This window comes from Silurus aristotelis (genome assembly GCF_946808225.1).
Source record: "Silurus aristotelis genome assembly, chromosome: 9".
NCBI lineage: Eukaryota > Metazoa > Chordata > Actinopteri > Siluriformes > Siluridae > Silurus > Silurus aristotelis.
In genome coordinates this window covers 5,185,373-5,208,636 of record NC_139582.1, presented here as the reverse complement: position 1 = coordinate 5,208,636, position 23,264 = coordinate 5,185,373, and the positions used below count along the sequence as shown (strand labels likewise).

General features: G+C 38.5%; 2 protein-coding genes across 3 annotated transcripts in view; one reads left to right on the top strand and one right to left on the bottom strand.

The window, feature by feature from the left end:
• The window catches only part of dpy19l3 (dpy-19 like C-mannosyltransferase 3), a 71,658-nt gene extending 61,883 nt beyond the window's left edge, over nucleotides 1–9,775 (top strand). For both annotated transcript variants that reach the window (XM_083549942.1, XM_083549941.1), the window contains 2 exons: nucleotides 1,359–1,517; nucleotides 8,823–9,775. In XM_083549942.1, coding sequence (XP_083406068.1) covers nucleotides 1,359–1,517; nucleotides 8,823–9,011 — 348 coding nt within the window. In that variant the 3' untranslated portion in view covers nucleotides 9,012–9,775. The remainder of the gene's footprint in view (nucleotides 1–1,358; nucleotides 1,518–8,822) is intronic.
• A 7,309-nt stretch (nucleotides 9,776–17,084) lies between these two features.
• Nucleotides 17,085–23,264, bottom strand: part of LOC310730735 (neural-cadherin) — a 314,803-nt gene continuing 308,623 nt past the window's right edge. Inside the window, exons 32-33 of the mRNA XM_083549799.1 lie at nucleotides 20,059–20,213; nucleotides 17,085–17,721 (exon numbers count right to left, since the gene is read on the bottom strand). Coding sequence (XP_083405925.1) covers nucleotides 17,167–17,721; nucleotides 20,059–20,213 — 710 coding nt within the window. The 3' untranslated portion in view covers nucleotides 17,085–17,166. The remainder of the gene's footprint in view (nucleotides 17,722–20,058; nucleotides 20,214–23,264) is intronic.

Below are 23,264 nucleotides of genomic sequence, written 5' to 3'. Positions count from 1 at the left end.
AGAACCAAAGAAGCGAACTGTCAGTACCATATTAAATTGCATTGTGTCTAATCAAATCGAACTCGGATCGTGATCGCTATGTATCTCTAACGCAGGCTATGCATTGAGATGTGAATCGCATCGGCCTCAGTTATGGAGATGCACAAACCTAACATACACACATTTTCCCCAACAGAACAAAGCAGGACAGAGTAAAAGCCTGACTTTTTGTTTTTTATGATTTCCTTTCCTCGTTCCATTTTTGTGATGTATTTAGACACACTTACTAGCATGGATGAATCGATCTGCTTGCGAGCCTATTAAGCACGACACAAGATGGCAGGTCAGGGCAGAAGATTCTGGAAAGGTTCTAGCCTAGGTGGGCAGCAGTGCTTTTCACACTTACAGAGCTGTGTGTGGAAGCATGACTAATGAGCGGTGTGTTTGAGGAAGACCAGACACCCACCTTCATGACTGCTCTGACCTTCATCTGGCTGGAAATATCACCTCTGATAGCACCTGATAATGGAAGTGCTTGGAAAAGAGTAAAGCTGGTGAAGGAAAATATATTAGGTAAAATAAGCGATATACAAGGACCTATTTATATATATATATATATATATATATATATATATATATATATATATATATATATATATATATATATATTGCCAACTGTAATTGGCTTTTTATCAGGTACACCATCATTTGTAGCCCATCTGTGGTTACAGTCTGCTCCAGAATTAGTGGTACCCTTCTGTAATAATGTCTGTATTAATTAAACCTTTTTAAAAATAATTTTTGAGAATCCTTCTAATACTATCTCTAAGATCACATATACTTAGACCAGGCATAACTTTATGGTCTCCGATCAGGCATAACATTATGATCACCTGCCTAATATTGTGTTGGACCCCCAACTTTTTTGCTGACAAAGCGGACCATCTTTCGCTCTACACATGCATCAATGACCCTGTCATCAGATACTGAACAAACCGGGAAACACCCCACAAAAGCTGCAGTTTTGGAGATGCTCTGACCCAGTCGTCTAGACATCACAATTTGTCAAATTTGCTCAAATCCTTACGCTCGCCCATTTTTCTTGCTTCTAACACGCCAAATTTAAGGACAAAATGTTCACTTGCTGCCTAATATATCCACCCAATAACAGGTGCCATGATGAAGAGGTAATCAGTGTTATTCAGTTCATAATGTTATAATGTCATAATGTTATGCCTGATCAGTGTGTAGTTCAAGACATGAATAAATTGTCTCCTTTGAGAAACTTTTTTCATAGTCGTTACTGAGCCATGGATATTTTTTCCGCCTTTATTCTTTCCTGTTTTCATTTTCAGGTTTTTTTTTTTTGCCTCCTGCAGGTGTATCAGATCTATGCCCGGCAGTCTGCTGAAGACGTGTACAAGCTCCTGCGGGATGTAGGGGCAGATTACGTGGTGTTGGAGGACAGCATTTGCTTCGAGCGCCGGCACACTCGTGGCTGCCGGCTGAGAGACCTGCTCGACCTGGCCAACGGACATGTAGGTCACTCACCTTTAACAGCAGCTTTCCAGTCCTGCAGCTTTCTTGCCTACACTCTCCAGTAGCATTCGTTCTCATTAATGAAATTTTCCAGAGAAAAGAAAGAAGCATCACACTTTTTTATTTTTAAGACATTTGTTTTGTATAAACAAAACAATTCTTTCCAGCACCAGCAGGTATCCAGGCCTGCTTTGATTATTATTAGCTATTGTGCTATTTCTTCTGTGATTCACACCTCAATGCGTAAATGTCATGTTGTTCGTATAATTAACAGGTTTTTTTTGTTTTGTTTTTTTAAATCCATATCACTTTTTTCATGTGTAACAATTGAGAGTTTCCGCTTTACAGAGATATCAGACTTAAGTGCCAATCTGCTTTCACACTGAGTGTTTTTTATTATTATTATTATTCCTCTGAGAAGCAGGCATTAAGATTAGGGTGAAAACTCTGAGGTTTTTATTTTTTCGGGTTGCAGCAGAGATTTTACAAAGTTGTTCATTCATCCATCCATTCATTCATTCATTTCGCTTATCCGTAATTCGGGTCGCGGGGGCAGCAGTCTAAGCAGGCCCCCGCCTCCGACTGCTGCCCAATCCTCACAGCACCATCCCATTTTACTCAAAACACTAAATCACTATTAACTGCTCTAATACGAGATACACAAAAGTATAATCCAGACAAGCAGACAAAAACATCAACATCACGAATAGGAAATGTGGCTGAACATGGTCACATGACATACAGCTGCTATTACGTAGGGTGTACTTACTATTTAGACAATAATGGCTGTATGTTGAGTTATAGGACAGTAAATCTGTATATATATATATATATATATATATATATATATATATATATATATATATATATATATATATATATATATATATATATTATATCAAGGTTTCTTTCTCATGCCATCCACGGTCACCACTGGCTCTCACATTGGGATAAACCTCCATTTTTATACAACTTTAGAACCGCTTTATCTTTTTAAACCTGCTTTGAGACAATGTCAATTGTTAAAAGCGCTTTAAAAATGTAAATTCATTGAATTGAATTGTATCAAAATAAAAAAGAAAATGTGTTCCTTGTCCCCTAACCCTAGAGGACAGAGTGTAGATACAGTTAGTCTTGTTATTAGATTTACACACTCTTGAATTCAAATATATATTTTACTTCCAGCTTTGCAGTGTGACTAAAATTAACAACCTGGTTATTTTTGGGGACATTCACACCTACACAATGAAAAGTGCAGAAATGATAAAATGTGAAATCTACCTAGTGTAGTTTCTTCACTTCAGCCAGAATAAGAATCCTTTATTTATGTAAGCTGAGAGGTGCATTTGCCTACACACTGTAGTCTCAGCCTCAGACATGCAGCCCACATGCAGAGCGCCTCATATTTCTGTACACTTTTCTGGCCATAACCTTCAAGATCTTCAGGGTTAGAAACTTAATTGCTCTTTGTGCTTCGATTTGTCACAAGAATATTCTACCCTTCTATTAATAACAGAAGTTACAAATGGTGGTGTATTTTTTTATCCAATACATGATGTACAGATTTTAGTGTCCTAATACTGACTAGTTCCCAAAATGTAAAAATAATTCAGGTGGCAGCAAAAACCATCTTCCCAGAGCATCATGGGTGAACAAAATAATTTTTTTAGTTTAAATAAAGACTCATTCAAGCAGACATACACCATATGGCTAAACGTTTGTTCCCTTCCCCAACATGCCCATCAAAATCTACCCCAATCACCAATCTATCATTTCTAGGTACACTCTCCACCAATTCATCTAACTCACTCCAGAATTTTTCCTTCTCCTCCATCTCACAACTCACTTGTGGAGCATAGGCACTGAAGACATTTATCATCACCCCTTCAACTTCCAGCTTCACGTTCATCACCCTATCAGAAACTCTTTTCACCTTCACTACACTCTTACTGTACTCTTCCTTCAGAATCACCCCTACACCATTTCTATTTCCATCCACACCATGATAGAACAGTTTACACCCACCTTCAATGTTCCTGGCCTTACTCCCTTTCCACTTGGTCTCCTGAACACACAACATATCTACCTTTCTCCTCTCCACCATATCAGCTATCGCTCTCCCTTTACCAGTCATAGTGCCAACATTTAAAGTACCAACCCGAACCTCCACTTTCCTACACTTCTCCTTTCCCTGCCGTCTATGTAGACATCTTTCTCCTCTCCTTCTCCTCCTTCGGCCAACAGTAGCCCAATTTCCACCGGTACCCTGTTGGCTAACGATACCTGTGGCGGTCGTTGGTAACCCGGGCCTCGACCGATCTGGTATGAAATTCTGATTTTACGCTGGATGCCCTTCCTAACGCAACCCTCCCCATTTACCCGGGCTTGAGAGCGGCACTAAGAGTGCACTGGCTTGTGCAACCCTAATGGCTGGGTTAGTGTATATTGCTGTTTAATTCAATATAATAATAATGCAATATATGAAGTTATATACAGTATGATCAGCATTTGTGATTGAGTGTGGAGAAGGATTTTTACTGCCTAAAGAACCTTTTTTCAGCTACTAGAAACTTTTTTGTTGATGTTAAAGATTCCTTAAAGAACCATTCACCCTGACAAAGAACCTTTCAAGAACTTTTTTTTTTTTTTTTTTTTTTTTTTTTTTTTTTTTTTTAGAGAGTAACTAGCCTAAGTGATGTTGTCCTTCATTTTTTAATTTACTTTTGAGATCCCCTGCTGCTAAATTTAGAGCCATGTTAGTTAGAATTTATACAACATTGAACTTTACAACATTCATGCACATTTACCCCAAGTTTACAAGATTCAGAAATCTCCTATAATAAAATTGTCATCAGATAACAGCTTTTTTATGTGAAGGTCCTAAAAAATTAAAAAAGGATTAGTCAATTAATGAAAATTAGTCATGAATAGCTACTTGCTTTTGTAAATAAGACTTTTAACATTCCAACAAGGTTTAATAATCCTTTCATTTTGTTCCTGAAAGACATACATGGCACGTGAGTGTAGTTTTTCTCTCACCCTCTTTCTCTGAATACAGTCCTAAGTCTCTTTCTCTTTTTATTAGTACATTTTAATCCTAAAGTCTTTTAGGTAATTACTGGTAAAAACCTTCCTGTGTATATACTGGTAGGTCGTGATTACAGTAACAAGCACATTTAAATAGCATATTTTGAAAATGCATATATTTGGAACAGCACCGGGTTAGACATTTCTAAGAAGACCCATGAGCTCGCTGATTTACAAGCACAAGCTACCATTACCTCCAAACTCGCCAGTGACTATTGATAAATTGTAGAATAAAACCAGAGCTCTAAAACTTTCCCAAGCTGAATATGTTGCCCTATTTTTTCCCCATGTTCTTCCATCAGAAGCTCAGTGCGTCAGCTAATTAATATTCATGAATGCACAGGGTCTGCTTATGAATATTCATGAGTAGTCCGGTCGCATTTATGAGTAATAGACACAAAAAATAGGCTACAACATTGTACTAGAAATGCCCCTGATTTCCAGGGTAAACATCACACATTATATGTTTCACAGACACCAAGGATTAATACAATAAAATGCCGAAAGCTACGATTAATTAGACGTTAAACACGTTAATATGGTTGAGAAAGGCCTAAAGCATAATGCGTGGTTGCTAGAATAAAGCATTCAATTGCATTAGTTGTCATTAAATCTCATCAGGCCTCGCACACGTCACTCCCGCTGCTAACAGAGAATACTTTAAAAGAGTTTCATTACAGGTTTGATGGAAGCTGTGCATCTCACCTCCTCTGATGTTCACGACTCAGTCAGAGAGGGGGGAAAAATCCCTCGTTCGTTTGATGCAGCCTGATGAATCACTGGCAATTTGGGTTTCTCCAGACTGCTTTTCTCATCTGATGTGGTGCCCTAACACAGCATGCCTTCTTCAGTGTGTTGACATATTAAATGCAATGCGATTTATTATACAGACACGTGAAATAAAGTTCAACCTGTTCAGGATTAGTCTGGAATGGTTTTATTGGAGGATAGTGTTGCAGGATTTTAGAATCAAGGATGTACCAGTGGTATTTCTTATATGAGTGGTTTAAGTGTGTGAATTGTCCAATTAATGCGTTAGAAATGATTGGGAAGTTAAAACCATTACATTATTTGAACAATATATTGGGGTACCGGATTTTTTCAGCGTTTTTCCAGTGTTTTTTCCTTAAACTGTTACCACCTAGTTTGAGGCACCCAATTGTATGGGATATCTTTGGATGCTGTAGAATAAAATTTTCACTTGGACTTTAAAACCCAAACCTGTTCCAGCATGATAATACCCCCTGTGCACAAAGCCAGTTTCATGAAGATATGGTTTACATGGGTTTGGAAGATCTTAACTTTGACTTTATTGAGCACAATTGTGATGAATTGGAACGCTGACTGCACCCTAGGCGTCCTCACCTCACCTACATCAGTACCTGACTTCACCTGTTGCAGAATGAGCATCTCAACAAGCTCACACTTTAAAATCTTGTGGAACCTTCCCAGAAGAGTGGAGGTTCTTGAAAAAGGCAAATGGGGACTAAATATGAAAGAAGGAAAAAGCACAATAGAATCTTATGGTCCACAAACTTTTGTCTATGTAGTATACTGTATATAGAATTGGAAACTAGTTAAAATTAGTTCAGCATCAGCATATTGGAGGCTCACTCACCACAGGCCAATCCAGAGAGATCATCAGCATACCCCTACACTATAGGCATCATTCACAAATAACACATACATACAAATACACACTTTTTTTTTTTTAAGTGTTACAAGCCTATGAATAAATGGATGTTCTTGGAATGTACTTCTCAAAACCCTTTCATTTATTTATCATGTACATAATTTTTCGAAGTATGCCATGCTCTCGGTTTGGTTAATAATGCATTCTGTACTGTAGCACTTGCATCCTGTAAACCTTTGTCCTTGACATGATCAGTCAACAAACCCTTCATTCTGAACCCTTCTGATTTCCCGACCATCGCCGTTTTCTTTTTAATTCAGCCGCTGTAGCAGGAGGTCAGCATCTTTCCCGATAACAGATTCGCTTTTGTTCGCACACAAGTCTGCGGCTAATTACCTATCAAGTGCACCGGGTCTCCTCCCTAAAGATTGCGTGGTACTCTGCTGACCCTGGCGTGCATCCGCGTTTACCCTTTTTTAGAAGAAGGGAGCGAAAATGGGTTGAATTCAATTCCAGGAATATTTTGTTTCAAATTCCAAGTGGGAACCAATAGAAAATGAATCAACTTGGTGAACTTCTAAAAAAGATAAAAAAGAAGGCTATGCTAATTAATTCAAGCTAATTTTAGACTCACAGCTTTTTTGTGTGTGTCACTTTTCATTCGAGGATGTACAGTATCTAACACTATCATTATGGGCAGATGTTGTTTTTCTTCTTGTCATTATGAGTGTGTGCTAGATTTCATTAACATGCTACATTTTATATAATGTCCAAAAAACCTGTAAGGCTATTTAGAGCACAGGGCTGTTGAATTGCTGAAACTGATTTGTTCATTACATAAAATATAATGGACTTTTGGTACCACTCAGAGGAGGATGGTTTCCCTCTCGAGTCTGGTTCCTCTCAAGGTTTCTACTTAATACCCTTTCAGGGAGTCTTTAATTGCCACAGTCACCACTGGCACGCTCGTTAAGGACAAACTTACAATTATATACATATATAACGTTGTCCATTGTTAGAAGCGCTGTACAAATAAAAAATTAATTGAATCGTGACTGAATGAGCACAAATCTCCAAAAACACACTCCAAAATCTAAGTGAAACAAATTCCCAGAAGGGTGCACATTATTACAAAGGCAAATGGAGACTAATTATGGAATGTTCAAAAAGCACAACAGAATCGTCTGGTCATGTGTCCACAAACATTTGTCCTTATTGTATATATCAAATTGGAATCTAGTTAGAATCAGTTTCTTTCTAGTTTCTTCAGAATATTGGAGGTTCTCTCACTTCAGCATACCTCTACACTACAGGCATTATTCACACAATGCTATTGAATGTTTGACTCTGATTAGTCGAACGTATTCATTAATTTTAATGAATTGGATATTTTAATTCTCTTGCTATGTTAACAATATGCTCCGTTTCTATAGTAACAGCTAATGGAGAGGGTCCAAATAGTCTAAATGTAATAATAAGTGATTTCTGTCAGGTGTTTTTATTGAACAAAGAACATTTGGCATGGAGACGTTTTACATCAGGAGCTCTTTTTCGAGTCACAGCTCCCAGTTTCTCTGTAACACGACAAACTACAGGAAAATAAAAAACGTCTGTTTTGTACCAAAACCTGGAACTAGCTAGTCTTGAGGATAAAAACAGATCAAATATATATGTATACAAATTAAATATATTAATATAAATATTAATACTAATCAATAAATGAAATCAGGGTTCCTATGCATTTTTGAAAAGTATAAAAACAGTATGGAATTTAATTTGAGTGATTTATTAGCATTAGTATGGGGGAAAAAAAATAACTGACTATAAAAAAATGTATTTGTGTTTACATACTACTGATCCATTCGGTTTTCTAAAATATAAAATACAAAATTAGTTAAAATATTTGTTATAAAACAAAGGCTATGTTGATTCGGATGCACTTGATAATGTTTTTCGTGTAAATTCAAAAAGGTGCTTATCTGCACTAAATCACGCCCCTCATCGCTCATTTGCAAAACGTAAGGCGCTTCAGATGACCTGCGTCATTTTCCACCTGCCGTTTATTTTCTTTCCGGCGCTTTGAAAGGTTGCTTAGAGTTGTAAAGTTTATCCGCTTTGAAAAAGTGTTTTCAAAAAGCTACTTATTCGCAGGCTGAAACTGCGTCTCGGTGTGGACGGAAGGCCAAAACGGAGAGAAAGATATGTGTTTTCAAATGAAAACAAAACGCACGGAAAACATCTGAGATTGTAACGTAGTGCATGTTTTAGTTGGAATTTCAAATCATCATTTCAGAGATAAAATATGGTTTTAAAGATCTTTAGAGAATCTGCATAATTAGGTCTGCTTTTTTTTTAATTTTGAAATGAAAAATATGTAGGAACACTGAGTAATGCGCTCTATTAGGAAAAAAAATGATTTAAAGCTAAATATAAAGCTAAATGTCTTCCTGTACCTTCACACCTTTTTGTGGTTTGCTCCTTGCCCAGCCTTTGACTGCTCAGCTCTTTGCTTCAAATAAATTCAATCTGACTTTTCGATTTTGCGTGAAATTTATTTCTATGTTTCTTTCTTGTTTTGCCTCAGATCATGGACGGATCTGGAGAGAACGACCCTGACCTGGTTCCGGCCTCTCACCCACGCTTTTGCCAAGCAGTAAAGAGCGGCGAGCCACGCTACTCCACCCTCTTCACCCGTGTCTTTCACAATAAAACATTCAGTGTCTACAAGCTCAAGAAATCAAAGAAGAAAGCCAAAAAGGATGAGGGAGTGTAGAAGAAGGACAGAGCCGCCTCCAATCAACCACCTGCCTTGCTGCTGCCTGTGAGGAATGTTTAGTGACTGAGTGATCACAGTAGGTGTGTGTGTGTGTGTGTGTGTGTGTGTGTGTGTGTGTGTGTGTGTGTGTGTGTGTGTGTGTGTGTGTGTGTACGGATACCTGATTAATCCATTGCAGGCAGATGATGCAGTGTGTGTATGAGACTCTCTAAAGCAACAGGAGCTCATGTTTAAAGAACAGCAAGAGAGACAGCGAGTGAACACAAGATGAAAAAAAAATTTTTTTCCCCCCTTTCCCTTGCCATCTGTTTTCTGCCTTTCCTTCATCCTTTCTCCGTCGACACGATCTTATGCATTAAACATGCTTACACATATGTTACAAAAACATAGTTATTGAAAAGAAGCATGTTACACTTTTGTCCTTCTGTTTCCTCTAAGCCTTTTTTTTCCCCTTTCTCACAAGCTAAAAAATGTGGCAAAAAAAAAAAAAGAAGAAGCTCCTGGTGAATCTCAGAGAATGAACTATTGGGCTTATTGTTTGTCTTTACACTGTAGTCATAGCTCACTGTCCGTGCACGTTTCCACGCACATGTCCACGAGCATCCGTCTGCTGCTCTACGGATCTCTTAACGGTGACTCACGAGCGGCAGGCTCGGTCACAAGTGCAGCACGATCGCCATCAACTCTCGATGTAACGCCTAACGGCTCCAGCACTGTGAATAGCATAGCTTTTTTGTTTGTTCCGTTTAATTAGCCCTGGATGTAATTTAGTGCTCGGGATGTAGCCATGAGCGATAGCAGAAGAACGACGGAATTTACAACTCAAATTTACAGTCTGTCTGTAAGGTTTGGAACTGGATTAAGAAACGCTGGTAGATTTAGTGCGAATACACGATTTATATATACGTGAATGTATTCCTTTTTTTTATTAATATTGCGTGGTTATGTTTAGGAAACAAATCTAATCTAATGGTGTTACTTGGTTGGAAACATTTTTTCAATTTTTTTTTTTTTTTTTTGAGGCAACCAAGCAAACAAACTCCTGTAATGCGAGCTGTATCAGGAAATGCACTATATCACATAGCCGTGCTAGTAAGTACCCAGACATCCCTCTATCTCCATGTTAGATCTTTGTAACCTACATACACTATTTAGACAAAGGTTTGTGGGAACCTGACCATAAGATTCTAGGTGCTTCTAGGACTATAAGATTCTAGGTGTCCCAATTTGCAGTCATAACCTCCACTCTTCTAGGAAGATGTTCCTATAGATTTTGGAGCGTCCTTGTGTGTTTAAAATTGGTGTTTATTCAGTAACAATGGTGTTAGTAAAGTCAGGAACTGATGTAGGTGAGGTGAGGAGGTCTGGAGTGCGTCTAAGTGTTCCAAGTCATCAGAAAAAGTGTTCAGTGGGGTTTGAGATAAGAGCTCTATAGCAGGACACTCAAAATCTTTCACTCCAACCCTTGGAGTTGGCTTTCTGGTAGGGGTATTGTCATGCTGGAAAAGGTTTTGGTCTCCAAGTTGAAGTTAGGACAACTTTAATGCTACGGCTTTCAAGGACATCAATTTTGTGGTAACAGTTTGGGGAAAAACCTCATATGGGTGGAGAAGACTGGTTTTTACCCTAACCCTACCCTAACCCTAATCCTGGTATTTATGGTTATGGATTGCACTATCATGAAATCCTCCTCTGTTTAGGTTGAATTTGGTTCTACGTCCAGACTGAGCTCATTTTCCAGAATGTCTCAAGAACCCTTAAAGCTCAGAGCTGTTTCTAAAATCTGATTGGTCAGAAGTGTTCATCTATTTTATGAATAAATAAGGTAATTAGTTCGAACAGTTGTGCCATCTGTAGGGATGAAAAACGTAAAATGTATATTCTTAACCTATTTTTGTAAAACTCCTTCGTATTAAAAAGCACTATACAGATAAGTGTTTTAGGATATATACCTTGTTACAGATCGCACCATCGTACTGTAAATCCATTTCTCCAACAGAAATCCACAACAGACTTTCAATATAATACATTCACCCATAGAGCTGCCTGGTCATTTCATAAAAATCCTCCAGCTTATGCCGAGCAAAAATTGGCTTCAGTAAAATCAGCAGGCCGAAATAAAGCCCTGTGTTATTATAGAGTTAAGCTACGAGAGCCGTGTGTTTTATTACAGTACTCGTGGCATCGATTACGACGGAGCATTCCAATTTAACGCTCCGAGGTCCTGATTTACTAAAGGTGTGTGTGGGTGTGTGTGTGTGTGTGCGGGTGTGTGTGTGCGGGTGTGTGCACGTTGCATGTGTGTCAGAATGTTGCGAGTTGTGTTCTTCAAATTAGCAGAATAACATGTTCAAGTTATGTGTTTGTTGTAATACATTTGTAGTATGTGGCCTTTTTTTTTTTTAAACCAAGAAGGGTCAAGTGAAAGGGGTCTTTACCAGTGATTTTTTTTTTTTTTTTTTTTTTTTAAATGCAATGTAATTTTTTTTTTGTGTTTTTTTTTTTTTTGGGTCAACCTGAGCATGACCTTGGGGATGACATTTGTAAAAGCAGATGAATATAGCCGAAGGGCAGCAATTAAATTTGTGAGAGGCAATAATAAAACTGTTTGGAAAGCCTTGATATGGAGAATCTTTACTGGGATTTTACTTACTGCATAACCAATTTGATGATATTGATAACTTCATAGTAGTAGTATGGTGAGTTTAAATGAGATAATATCTGTATTTAAAAAAATTTTGTCACAAACACACACACACACACACACACACACACACACACACACACACACACATTCACACACGCACACACACAAAAGTGTGTGTTAAGCAACCATTTTAGTATATCTTCAATACTATACTATAGAAATGAAACTTGGATATATTTTAGAGTAGTCAGTGTGCAGCTTGTACAGCAGTACAGATTTACTGTCTTCCAAAAATAACTCAACATACAGTCATTATTGTATAATTAACTGGCAGCAACATCACACCAACAACCTGTGCATCTCTGGTGAATTTCATGCCCAGGAGGATTAAGGCAGTGCTGGATATCAATTTGCTCTAAACGAAATATATACATTTATGGACAGAGTTTGAACACGTTCACTCAGGGTGTACTCACTTTTGTTGCCAGATATTCAAACAATAATGTCTGTATGTTGAGTTATTTTTAGAGGACAGTAAATCTGTGCTGCTACACAAGCTGCACATTCACTACTCTATAAATATGTTTCTTTTCTATAGTATTTTTCCTTTATAAGATACTGTGTGTGTAGATTATTTTCTTTTTGAACATCCTATTCCACATTAAGTCCCCATTTATAATAACCTCCACTCTTCTGGGAAGATCTTTTACTAGATTTTGGACATTTGTGCTCGTTCGGATTCTAAGGCATTAGTAATATCAGGTACTGATGAGGGTGAGGGGAGGAAACCTGGGGTGCAGTCAGTCTTTACTTTCATCCCAAAGGTGTTCAATAGCGTTGAGGTCAGAGGACAGCAGGCCAATCAAGGTCTTTGGTCTCCTCATTCAAATGAAGGGAAATTGGTATGCTGCTGCATCCAAATACATCCTATACAATTGTGGGCCTTTGTGGTAACAGTTTGGGAAAAACTAAATATGGCTGGAAAATTCAGGTGTCCCAATTCTTTTCTCTGCATAGTTTATGTAGTTAATAGGTCATAGGATTTTTTAATTTTTGTGGATGCAGATATGACATGCTTCTTGATTGTATCCTTTGTAATTGCCCTTAGTTTGGATCGTTCCACTGATCTTGTTCATCATACATTGTTCTATTTGTATGTAATGTTTTACATGGTACATTCCACTTTCTCTGTAGTTGGTTGTTAGTAAATCAGGGAAGTTAGTAAATCATTGTATTTTTTCACTTGTAAGGATAACAAAAGAGCATTACATTTGTTTTGCGGATCCTCGGGCATTGTTCTACTGCAATAGCTTGATCCTGTGATGTTTTCAGTTTATGAGTGTCATTTAAACATTTTTGCTTGTTTTTAATAAAAAAAATAAAATAATTTAAGATTTGTTCCTTGACTGTTCCTCGATCTTGTGTCCTGCATTGTTAGAATTTCAAACAGCATGACATCGCGAATGGCTGCGACTCGGACGGCCGCTAATAAAGAGAACATCTCATTGTGATTCTTCGCAAACAATTACAAATTTATCACAGCTCGTTACCATTTGTCGCTCAAAAAGTCTGTTTTTCTTTCTTTCTTTCTTTTTTTTTCTTTCTTTCAGTATTGAATGTAAAAAAAAAAATCACAAGGAACAGACCTGGAACAACCTTTAACCTCGTCTGGTGATTCAGAATGTACAGATATGCAAATTCCTTCAATGAAAGTGACCTCAACCCTGGAGAAGTCGTCATCGTCCTCAAGATATTTGCATGTTAGAACATAAGAGGCTCCTGTGTTTTATTTTATAATGCAGTATCACTTCCTGGTATGTTATTTTAAAGTGGAAACTACTTGCTAGCCTTAAGATACAAGGTTACTGTGGAGGACCATCAGAATGGATTTGGACTATAACTGATATAAACAGTTGGCCACAATGGATACAATTGCCATGGAGAGTTTCACACTCGAGTCTTCATGAGGGAACAGCTGATCTAATGTTTGGATGTATAAATGCATTTTTGAATATATAAAGGATATATAAATATATAATGTTTGGATATATAAACAATGAATTTAGTGTCACCCAGATGGGGATTCCTCTCAAGATTTCTTCATACCATCTCAGGAAGTTTTTCGTTGCCAACATCGCCACCATATCGCTCATTAGGGATACGTTTTTAGGGATTGGTTTCTAACATTAGCATTTATATTCGTAATCGATTTATTTCTGTAAAGCTCCTTTGGGACAATGTGCATTGTAAATATGCTGTACAAATGTAATTAAATTGACTACAAGATACACAAACCATGTACTTGAGTTAAAGAGGAGATACAGTAGGTAAAATATTACTTCAGTAAAAGTGCTTCCTTTAAAATTTGACTTGAGTAAAAGTACAAAAGTATTTGCCTTCAACTGTATTTTTGTAAAGCCATAGCACTTAAAGTATTAGTGCTACAATGTTCCTATTATAATTTTTTATAACAAGTCTCTTTGCTTAATCAACTCGTTTATGTGAAAGACTTAAATGTAACTCTCAGCACATCGATCTATTAATAGAATGATATTAATGAGTCAAACACTGATTGATGTCTATTACAATTATCATGGGCCCAAAACCTTCTTTTGTAAGTGTTGAGGCAAGTTCAAGTCTGGAGTTTCTGCCATCATTTGTTCCTCTCAAAATGTTCTGCTTGCCATTGAACTGATGCCGAACAGAGTTCGTGCTCTACCCTGATTGGTGGGTTGACCAGTTATGTTTATATCGTAACGTTTTAATTTTAACATTTTTTAATTTATATACCAAATGGAAATACTTCAGTAAAATAGATACAGGAAAAAGCTGTTTAATTACAGTAAATAATTACATTTACGTTGTTACTGTCCACCACTGCTGATCAGAAGGATGTAAGTTCAAATCCCAGCACTGCCACTACAGGGCCCTTGAACGAGGCCCTTAACCCCTTAACTTGCTACATGGTAAAAACAAGATAATAGTAAGCCAATATGCACAAACGCTTGAAATCTCCCCCCAAAACACACACAATTTTTATGTAAACAAAATAAACAAATATTGGCCTTACATTTACATTACATTTATGGCATTTGGCAGATGCCCGTATCTAGAGCGACTTACTACTGAGCAGGGGAGGGTTTTAGGGCCTTGCTCAAGGGCCCAGATTGGCAGCTGGTGGGGGGATTTAAACATTTGACCTTTCCGATCCAAAGTCCAAAGCCTTAACCACTGATCCTTAAATGTTAGAAATAGAGATACAACAATAATAGTAGTAAATAACTTTATTCATTGAGAAAGAAAAATGCAAAACGTCAATATATTTTTACCCACTGAAAGAAATATACTTAAAAAAAAAAAAAAAAAAAAAAAAAAAAAAAAAGATAAAATACAAGCTCACGTTCAACAGCAGAAGCTTGATATCTTGATATTCCTCAAATGGGAACTTGATATTTCTTTGAAAAGCAGTAAATTTCTTCAATATGTACAAATGAGGTAAAAACATCTCACAATATGCAGTACTATATATTCACCACGAAACAAAAAAAAAAAAAGCCTGCGAAATTAATGACACTGATCTGTCTGAGATGATAGAAAACTCGGGAGACCGTGTGTCTTTCAGATAATATTTTTCACCTCACAACAACTTTTTTTTTTTTTTTTTTTACCTCAATCGTGTTATAAGGTTGAATCGAAACCGCAAGTCCTGTTGGATCCCTTATCTTGTCTCTGTGAACGCAAGTACCGTTTCCCGGTTTTATGTTGCTGCCTCTGGAAAAAAAAAATTGGCACATTTGAAATCCTTAATAAGAGTGACGATTTTTGCGCCGACTCCTCCGTCTTCCATGATGCTTTGGTTTGCAGCATGACAGCGAGCGATCAGTTCGTATTAGGATTAGCGCTCTGATGTCTTTTAGCACACTCCTACACACCACAGCTGCACTGTCATGCTCCACATTAAAGAGCTGCACAACAAAATCCATGCCGGAATAAAAAAAATTAAAAAAGGCAGAGGGGGAGGAGAAACCTAACCTCAGGATGCATAAAATACAATGTCGACATTTGCGACCTCACAGGAGGAGGCTGTGCGACTTTTCTGTATTCCATTAGCGAAGGGAAAAAAGGCGGCACGACAAACTTTCACGCCTCGCGCCGCTTCATGAACCTGTTCGAATGGGTCGTGTTGAAACGCTTAGTGTCGGGTGCTGGAGGTTCACTTACGTCCAACTTTTATTCCAAATGTTCTGGGCTAAGTTCACCTTTATATCGAGGTTCATCAGGTTTCTCAGCAGGGCTGCGTGCTTGTAAGGGGGTTACAGGGGGGTGTATGTATATTTATATATATATATTTCCCTTTGTAGTTCTTTGCCAGAAGTAAAACCACCACATGTTGTGCAGGTTTTTTAAAGGACACAAAGCATCCTAAAGGGAGCAAAATGAAGTGGAACCTCGCTAGACTCGTACCACCGACAAGCAGCTCCTGCTTAAAATTCAGGTCCCAACACCATCCAGTAACGTGAACCAGTCTCGGAAAACGAAAAGACATTACGCACGTGTATGCACAATCCTTATACGTTATGCACACGCATTCATGAAATGTATTTAGCTCTTTTGTACAAACTTTGTAGTAAAGGCCTCTGTAAAAACATCCACCGTGGACCTTCAGATCATGGTCACAAACTCATTCGTATTCAGGCTCTGCTCACGAGAGAGGGCGCAATTTGTATTCCCATCAAACGTTTGACGTTGTTGAAAAAAAAAAAGCCTCTCTGCCTCATTTTCTTTAGTGCTTCGTACCACATCCTCCTCGTTTTTTTTCTCCCCACCCACAGGCACTCTTTGCCTCCATCTGACTTGGAGTTAAAATTTATGAGGAAAGTAGTGTGTGTAAAAAAATAAGCCATGACCGAGTTCGGAGGTGTAACTGATGAACGTCGGGGGTACCTTGACAGTGCTAGGAGCAAACGCGCTTAGAAAAGCAAGCTAAGAAAGGCCATGTAGGGAAAAGAAAAGAAAACAAAACAAAACAGATCCCATCAAATATGTCCAAATACTTTCCCCTTTTTTAAAACTCAAAACACATCCTATGCAGACATGAAGGACAGCACGCAAATAAAGATCAGAGTGTGAGGCTTTCCTCCAAAAGGACGCCAAAAGTTAACGGATACGATCACTTTCGGTCATCGTCACCTACGGGTTGCGGCTGAAAAGTGTTATTTTTTCCTTTTTTCTTTTTTTTTGCAGAGCAAGTTTCATATAGGGACGCTTATTTCTTTGACTGGCATTTCCCATTTGTGGCTCATTGATAGTCCATTAACACCAGCCTGTCTCCATTTCATTTGAATCTCAGGAGAAATATTTTGTAAGGAATCACAATCCTTTGCAAGGACAGAAAGCAAAGCAGACCTTTTTTCTCTCTCTTAAAAAAAAACTCCCTGTGATTCTGGGTCCATACCAGACGCTCACGTTTTTTTTAAAATAATGCTACACATCCGAAAAGGCAGCTTAGAGGTCGCTCGCCTCGGCCCTCTCGTAAAGTGCTCGGAGTTTATCGAAACGTGGACCCCAATCTTTGAGGCACTCGTGTCCGGCGGCGCCGCTCTCATCCAGACCGGCTGAGCTGAAGGAGCTGAGCGAACCGGCTGGAGAACCTCCACCTTCAGTCGAGAAGACCTGAAGCGAGTCAGCGGGTGCAGAGTCTGCGTGTTGCTCGGCGTCCCGGATGATTTCGCACAAGTAACGCGCGAGGTCCTGGCTAGAGAAGGACAAGCTCTTGCGGGCGAGCTGGGCGGTGCGGGCGGCTGCAGGGGCGGCGCATTGGCCCTGTGCAGGAGCGTGGTTCAGGGGCACGTCTCTGCGCAGTGTAGTGCTGCTGGATGACACAGAGGAAGTGCTGGTCGCCGTCGGAGCTCTGGAGGGCGGGTCTGACTGGTGGAGGTGGTGCTGTTGCTGCTGGATAGGGGCGTGATAATGATGCAGGGCTCGCGAGCGACTGTACTGCACCGACTGGGCTGGGCTCGGCTGCAGGGATTTCTGCAGTTCTGCCATGTCATAAGCATTCTGAGAGAAAACGAGAAGAAAATGAGGATATGTTAATTAATTTGAGTTAATATGACATGCTTTCTGGGGCAGATCTTTTCACTGTCAATGTTAAAATATGTAACATAAACAAGTCTTGATCCATTGGCTAATAAAAGAGAAGAACGAGACACTGACAGCGTAAGAGGCTCTGTGTCTTCATTACAGAACGCATTCTTCGGTTAACTATAAATGACATAAATCCTGACTTATGCCACTAATGCTAAAGTCTGATTAGCTTCTCTGAGTGCACCTCTGTTTTCACCTGAGAGAGAAAGAAAAAGCTCTGACAGAGAATGAGTGAATGCACTCGAGAAAATGGAAAATGCCGAATGCCTTTGCCAAGACCCCCGAAGATTAGCGCTTATCTCTGGGGGGAATCAAACGTAAGGTAAGAGAATGAATATCGGTTATATATCTGTATCTGGATTTGAACTCAAAGAGGGAGTTTTTTTGACCATTGTTGATCGGTTTGTTTTGCAATCCTAATTTGTACTTGCAAGCGATTATTTCTAATGAATTAACTTTTTTTTTCAGTTTTATTTTGCCAGAAATATGAAAACTTTTCACACCAGCAGATTTCTTAGACTAATAGTACTTTTATTCCCTGACATAGCAAAACAATTATGAGGATATATTTATCAATGAAAACTTTGGAAAAAGGCATGTACCACCTGTTAATGTCAATAAAGAGTGGCGCAGGGAAACAGGACCGCGTTTAGAACCTCTTGTCTTTAGTTATAGTGAAGTGGTGCACAATGAGCCCTCACTGTAAAAACTTGGTGATAGTGTAAATGATGCGCAATCAAGATTTCGACGTCATTATCAGTTAAGATGTCATGATTGTGTCCCGTTGTCTATTAAGAAAAAGGGTTCAGCCTTAAAAAAGGAGGCCCAAGGTGCTGTTTGAAGGGCCCGCACACCACGGAATATCGAGGCTGTTTGAGCTGCTGTCATGAGGAGCCCTTGCCGCACCTTCAACAACACGCATCATCGTTGTGTTGAGCTGTTTCTTTAAAATTACCAACCCACGTTGTAATCGCATGAGCAGACGGAACACAAACATGGCGTGCTAACCGCTAATGACGCCAAGCACAGCACTGAAACCAGCTCTTTTCTTATTTACCACGAAAGTGCGTCCCACACCACTCCGATACCCCATTCTAACTAATAGCAAGGGGTTCAAAACGAGCTCACACTGGTTCCAAACAATCACCAACTCCTAGTTCCAAAATTACCTGTTTCCCTGCACCACCCAGCATAAGCAAAACTAGTACCCAGGCTGGCATACTAGTACCCGGGCAGTTACTAAGGATGAATAAAAGGGTAACAATGTAAAAGAAGTGAAAGTTCTCATAGTAACTAGGTGGTTAAGACATTGGACTTCTGATTGGAAGATTGGAAGTTCATATATAAGCATACAAATGCTTCCATTCTTAGGCCCTAAGGCAGGCCCCTTAACCCTCAACTGCTCAGTTAAATAAAACATTTTTAAAAAAGAGATGACTATAGGTAAGTTCCCCAAATGCCACACATGTAAATATCTTTCAGCAACATGCATTCTTTGATTATCTTCAAGCTTCCTATCCTTTCTCTCAATTTCTTTCTTTCTTTATAGCTGCTTTGTGACAGTGTACATTGTTAAAAGCGGTGTACAAATAAAACTGTATTGAATTAACGGCTAGTTCGTACTCATTTATTTACTTCTCGCCCACGTGTTCTTTTTTTGTTGTTCGTTTCAAACTAATCATTTTGAATAATGCATTCGTATTTAATTATACGAATATATTTTTCTATATACTGCACTATTGCAGCCTAGACAAACCAATGGCTCCAGCACCTGCTGACATCAGTGAGCGCATTTCTTCTCACTCAGTGGCAATGCTTTATAGTCGTCACTCCCTCCCCCTCCCCCACCCCTCGTCTTGGGTAGAATAAACTTTTAGAGCTTTTCTCCCCAGCGCATACACTTTCACTAAAAATGTCATGGGTAAAATGTCAAGCTGTCACGGTATCTTGAAACGTTCAGCTTTCAACAGTTTCGAGTCGGAACAAAAAAAAAAAAAAAAAAAAGAATCGGGTGGGCTGCTGATGTTAAAGGTTGCCGTGGAGACAGTTCCACATGAGCCGTCATGGCAACTGGGTTGCGGTCCGACTTTTTGGACGTCCCACCGTAGGTTGTCATAGCGACATGAGCCACTTATGTGTAACTCTAACATTCCGGCTGTGGCACGGTAGGCTGAGGAAAAAAAGGGCACACTTTCACAGTCATTGACAAGCTGGTGCATCGTTTTAATAAATCGCTGACAAGCCATTCACCTGGTCCTCCTCGCCCCCTCCTTCCTCGTCGTAGTTGAGCACGTTCTCACGGATGTCCTCCCAGCCGTCGTGGTGAGCGGAAACGTGGTACACGCCCTCCTTCAGGCCCTTGTAGCTCCGCCAGCGTGTGTAAAGAAAGATCCCGAGCAGCAGAACTGCACACACATGCAAACGAGAATTAGGGATAAAACAAAACAACCTTACAGCATTCTTCCACTATGACTGTGGCCCCTCTGTGCTTGATCGTTACCATAAAGCTGAAGCTAATAAGGTCAATGGAGCCCAATCATAGGTCAGGGAACACTACTTTTAAGTTTAACTGCTACCTTGAAGCCAATTAAAGAGAGTAATTATCTAAGCTTTATAACCTTTAAACATGGAACTCTGTACAGTGTACAGGAGGTTGCACATTAAACACATTAAACACATTATATAAGCATCAACTATTTACCATTAACTTGCTGGTGCTTTCTGTGATCTGTTTTTTTGTTTTACTGGTTGGCTTCCCATCTTTCTAGTCCCTCTAGTGTATTATGTAAAAACCAAATAGAAATACCATATGTGCATTAAGTAGGGAGAAGGATGGGGGCAATGTCTCTATGTGTGTGTGTGTGTGTGTGTGTGTGTGTGTGTGTGTGTATATATCTATATATCTATATCTATATCTATATCTATATCTATATATATATATATATATATATATATATATATATATATATATATATATATATATATATATACACACACACACATAGAGGCATTGCCCCCATCCCTCTCCCTGCTTAATGCACATATGGTATTTCTATTTGGTTTTTACATAATATATATATATATATATATATATATATATATATATATATATATATATATATATATATATATATATATATATATATATATATACATACATACATACACTGCCTCGGATATATGTGTCTATCTGTATTCAGATTTATATCTGATATCAGCACGGTCTGAACTGAAAATGGTTTTTAACGTTTTTTAAAATACTAACCCTGCAACTATGCCCTTAAAAAAACCTCATAGGTAGAAATTCCAGAACTCGGAGCATATTCAGACAGTTCCTCAACCTCAACTCCATTACTCAGGTTCGTAATTGGTCTCAAGAGATGTGTGCAAGTGTTTTTTGGTAGTTATTATTTTTACTTTGTTCATGCCCGCAATACTTTCTGACAAATGTAAATATTTTTAAGTCCCAAAATACAAGTAATATAAGTAAGAGGCAGTTCTATAAAAGTTTAATGCTTTTTGACTCTCTTCCTACTGCCGGGATAAGAACCATAAAGATAAATAATTTGATGGGGGGAAAAAAGAAAGGTATTGTTCCTGCATCAAGCAACAAAACACTGTCATCATCATATATGTGGAAGAGGGCAGAAAGCGTTAAGTGTGTTATGTTTCTCTGAAAAGTTACTCATGTATTAGCTTATATATATGAGCATTAATTAGCTTCACGATTTCGCATGCCATCTTAGCCCAGGGTCCCTGATGAGGAAAATGAGAAAAAAAAAAAACAGGCATGTAATATGAAAGTAGCCTAGACAGAGAACCGTAACATGTACACACACTAACACTAGCAGAGACACAGCGATATTTTCATTACACAGTAATGTAAAGCTTCCTTTCATGATCTTCTAGCTTCGCAGACTTTAGGCTTTAGAGTAGCTTATATGTATATATACACCCTGAACCTCAGTGTGCTTGCATTCTGAGCTTCATCTAACATTAACTCTCTTCTCCTCCTCCTGGCTGTTTGTTTTCTGTACGATTTCACAGCATTTCTCCATCACTCTCTTTTTTTTTCCCTGCTTGAAGTCCCCTTTGCCTTCTTCTCATTCAGTTTCTCGTTCTCCATTTCCTTTTCTGTTCCACCGAGGCTTACTTCATGTCAGGGCCGTTTTGTCTCATGTTTACCTTACCTTACACTCGGCTTCTTTATTCATTGCTTTCTTTTCTTTCTTTCTTTTTTTTTCTTTTTCCGCTTACTATGAGCTGCAGCTCGCAGCACTTGCCGGTTCTGTGAAGCCAAACACCTCAGTTTTTAGACAATGAACACACGAGTTCTAGTAAAACTGCCAATGGTACTCTTTTACGCAATAAACTCTATAATATTTGCTGCTATGCGAATCAAATAAACATTAATAAAAATTACATTTGCAAAAAAAAAAAAAAAAAGGGAAAAACATGCATTAAAAAATGCGTTTTTTCTCCCTAATGTAACCAAAGGATGATGACAAAAGCACTCATATTGCATTTCTTGAACATTCAGGAAGCCGAGCAAATAAAACGACTGTTTCTTTTTTTTTTTATTTCCCTTCTTTGGCAACTGTGCTTCACATAAATGAACATCAAGTATCTCCTCTTCAGAGATTTGTCATGCTGTGTCTGTGCCAAAAGAAGGTACTTACCCAAAAGCCACAAGACATTTTTAGACGTTTTCTCCACTAATCACTGCAAATAGGATTGAAAACAGAGAGCAGCACACATTCAAAGAGAAAGGTGGAGAGCAGTCCACTAATTGAATCGTCTTTTCGAGAGAAATCTTTTTTTATCCCCCCTTTTAGTCTTCTCTTAGACTTTATGGAAGGTATCTGGACCGCTCACTCTGCAGCACTTATCAAAGAGAGCCAGGACAATTGTGGTGATATCAGTCATAATATGGCATATGGTTTATGTTCAAACTGTCTGCTTCGTGTTTGTTTTTTTGTTTTTTTTTAAAGAGAACATCGTACAATATTATGACAGGATGTTTGGTTCGCCATAAGGAGGGTGTCTCTGCATGCCTATCTAACTCAAATGGCACTGAAGCAGGTGGATGTATGTTTAGAAAAAGCAAGACGATTTCTTCACATTATAAAGTTTTTTGAAGGCCAAAAAAAATTGTAATTAAAAAGAATTATTACACAGACTGTACTAACGATATCAACATTACTCATAATGAATTGTGTACTTGATAGGAAGAGCAGTAATTTTATTCCGTTCAATTAAATCCCAGTCTATGTTTAGTTCCCATTTGCTGTTTTAATGACCTCCATTCTTTTGGGTTGATGTTGTTCTGGATTGTGTAGTGTGTAGAGATTTGTGCTCATTCATCCACGAGGGTGTTATTATAGTCAGGTACTGGTGTAGGTGAGGTGAGGAGGCCTGGTGTGCAGTCAGCGTCATCTCAATTTATTGATTCAGTT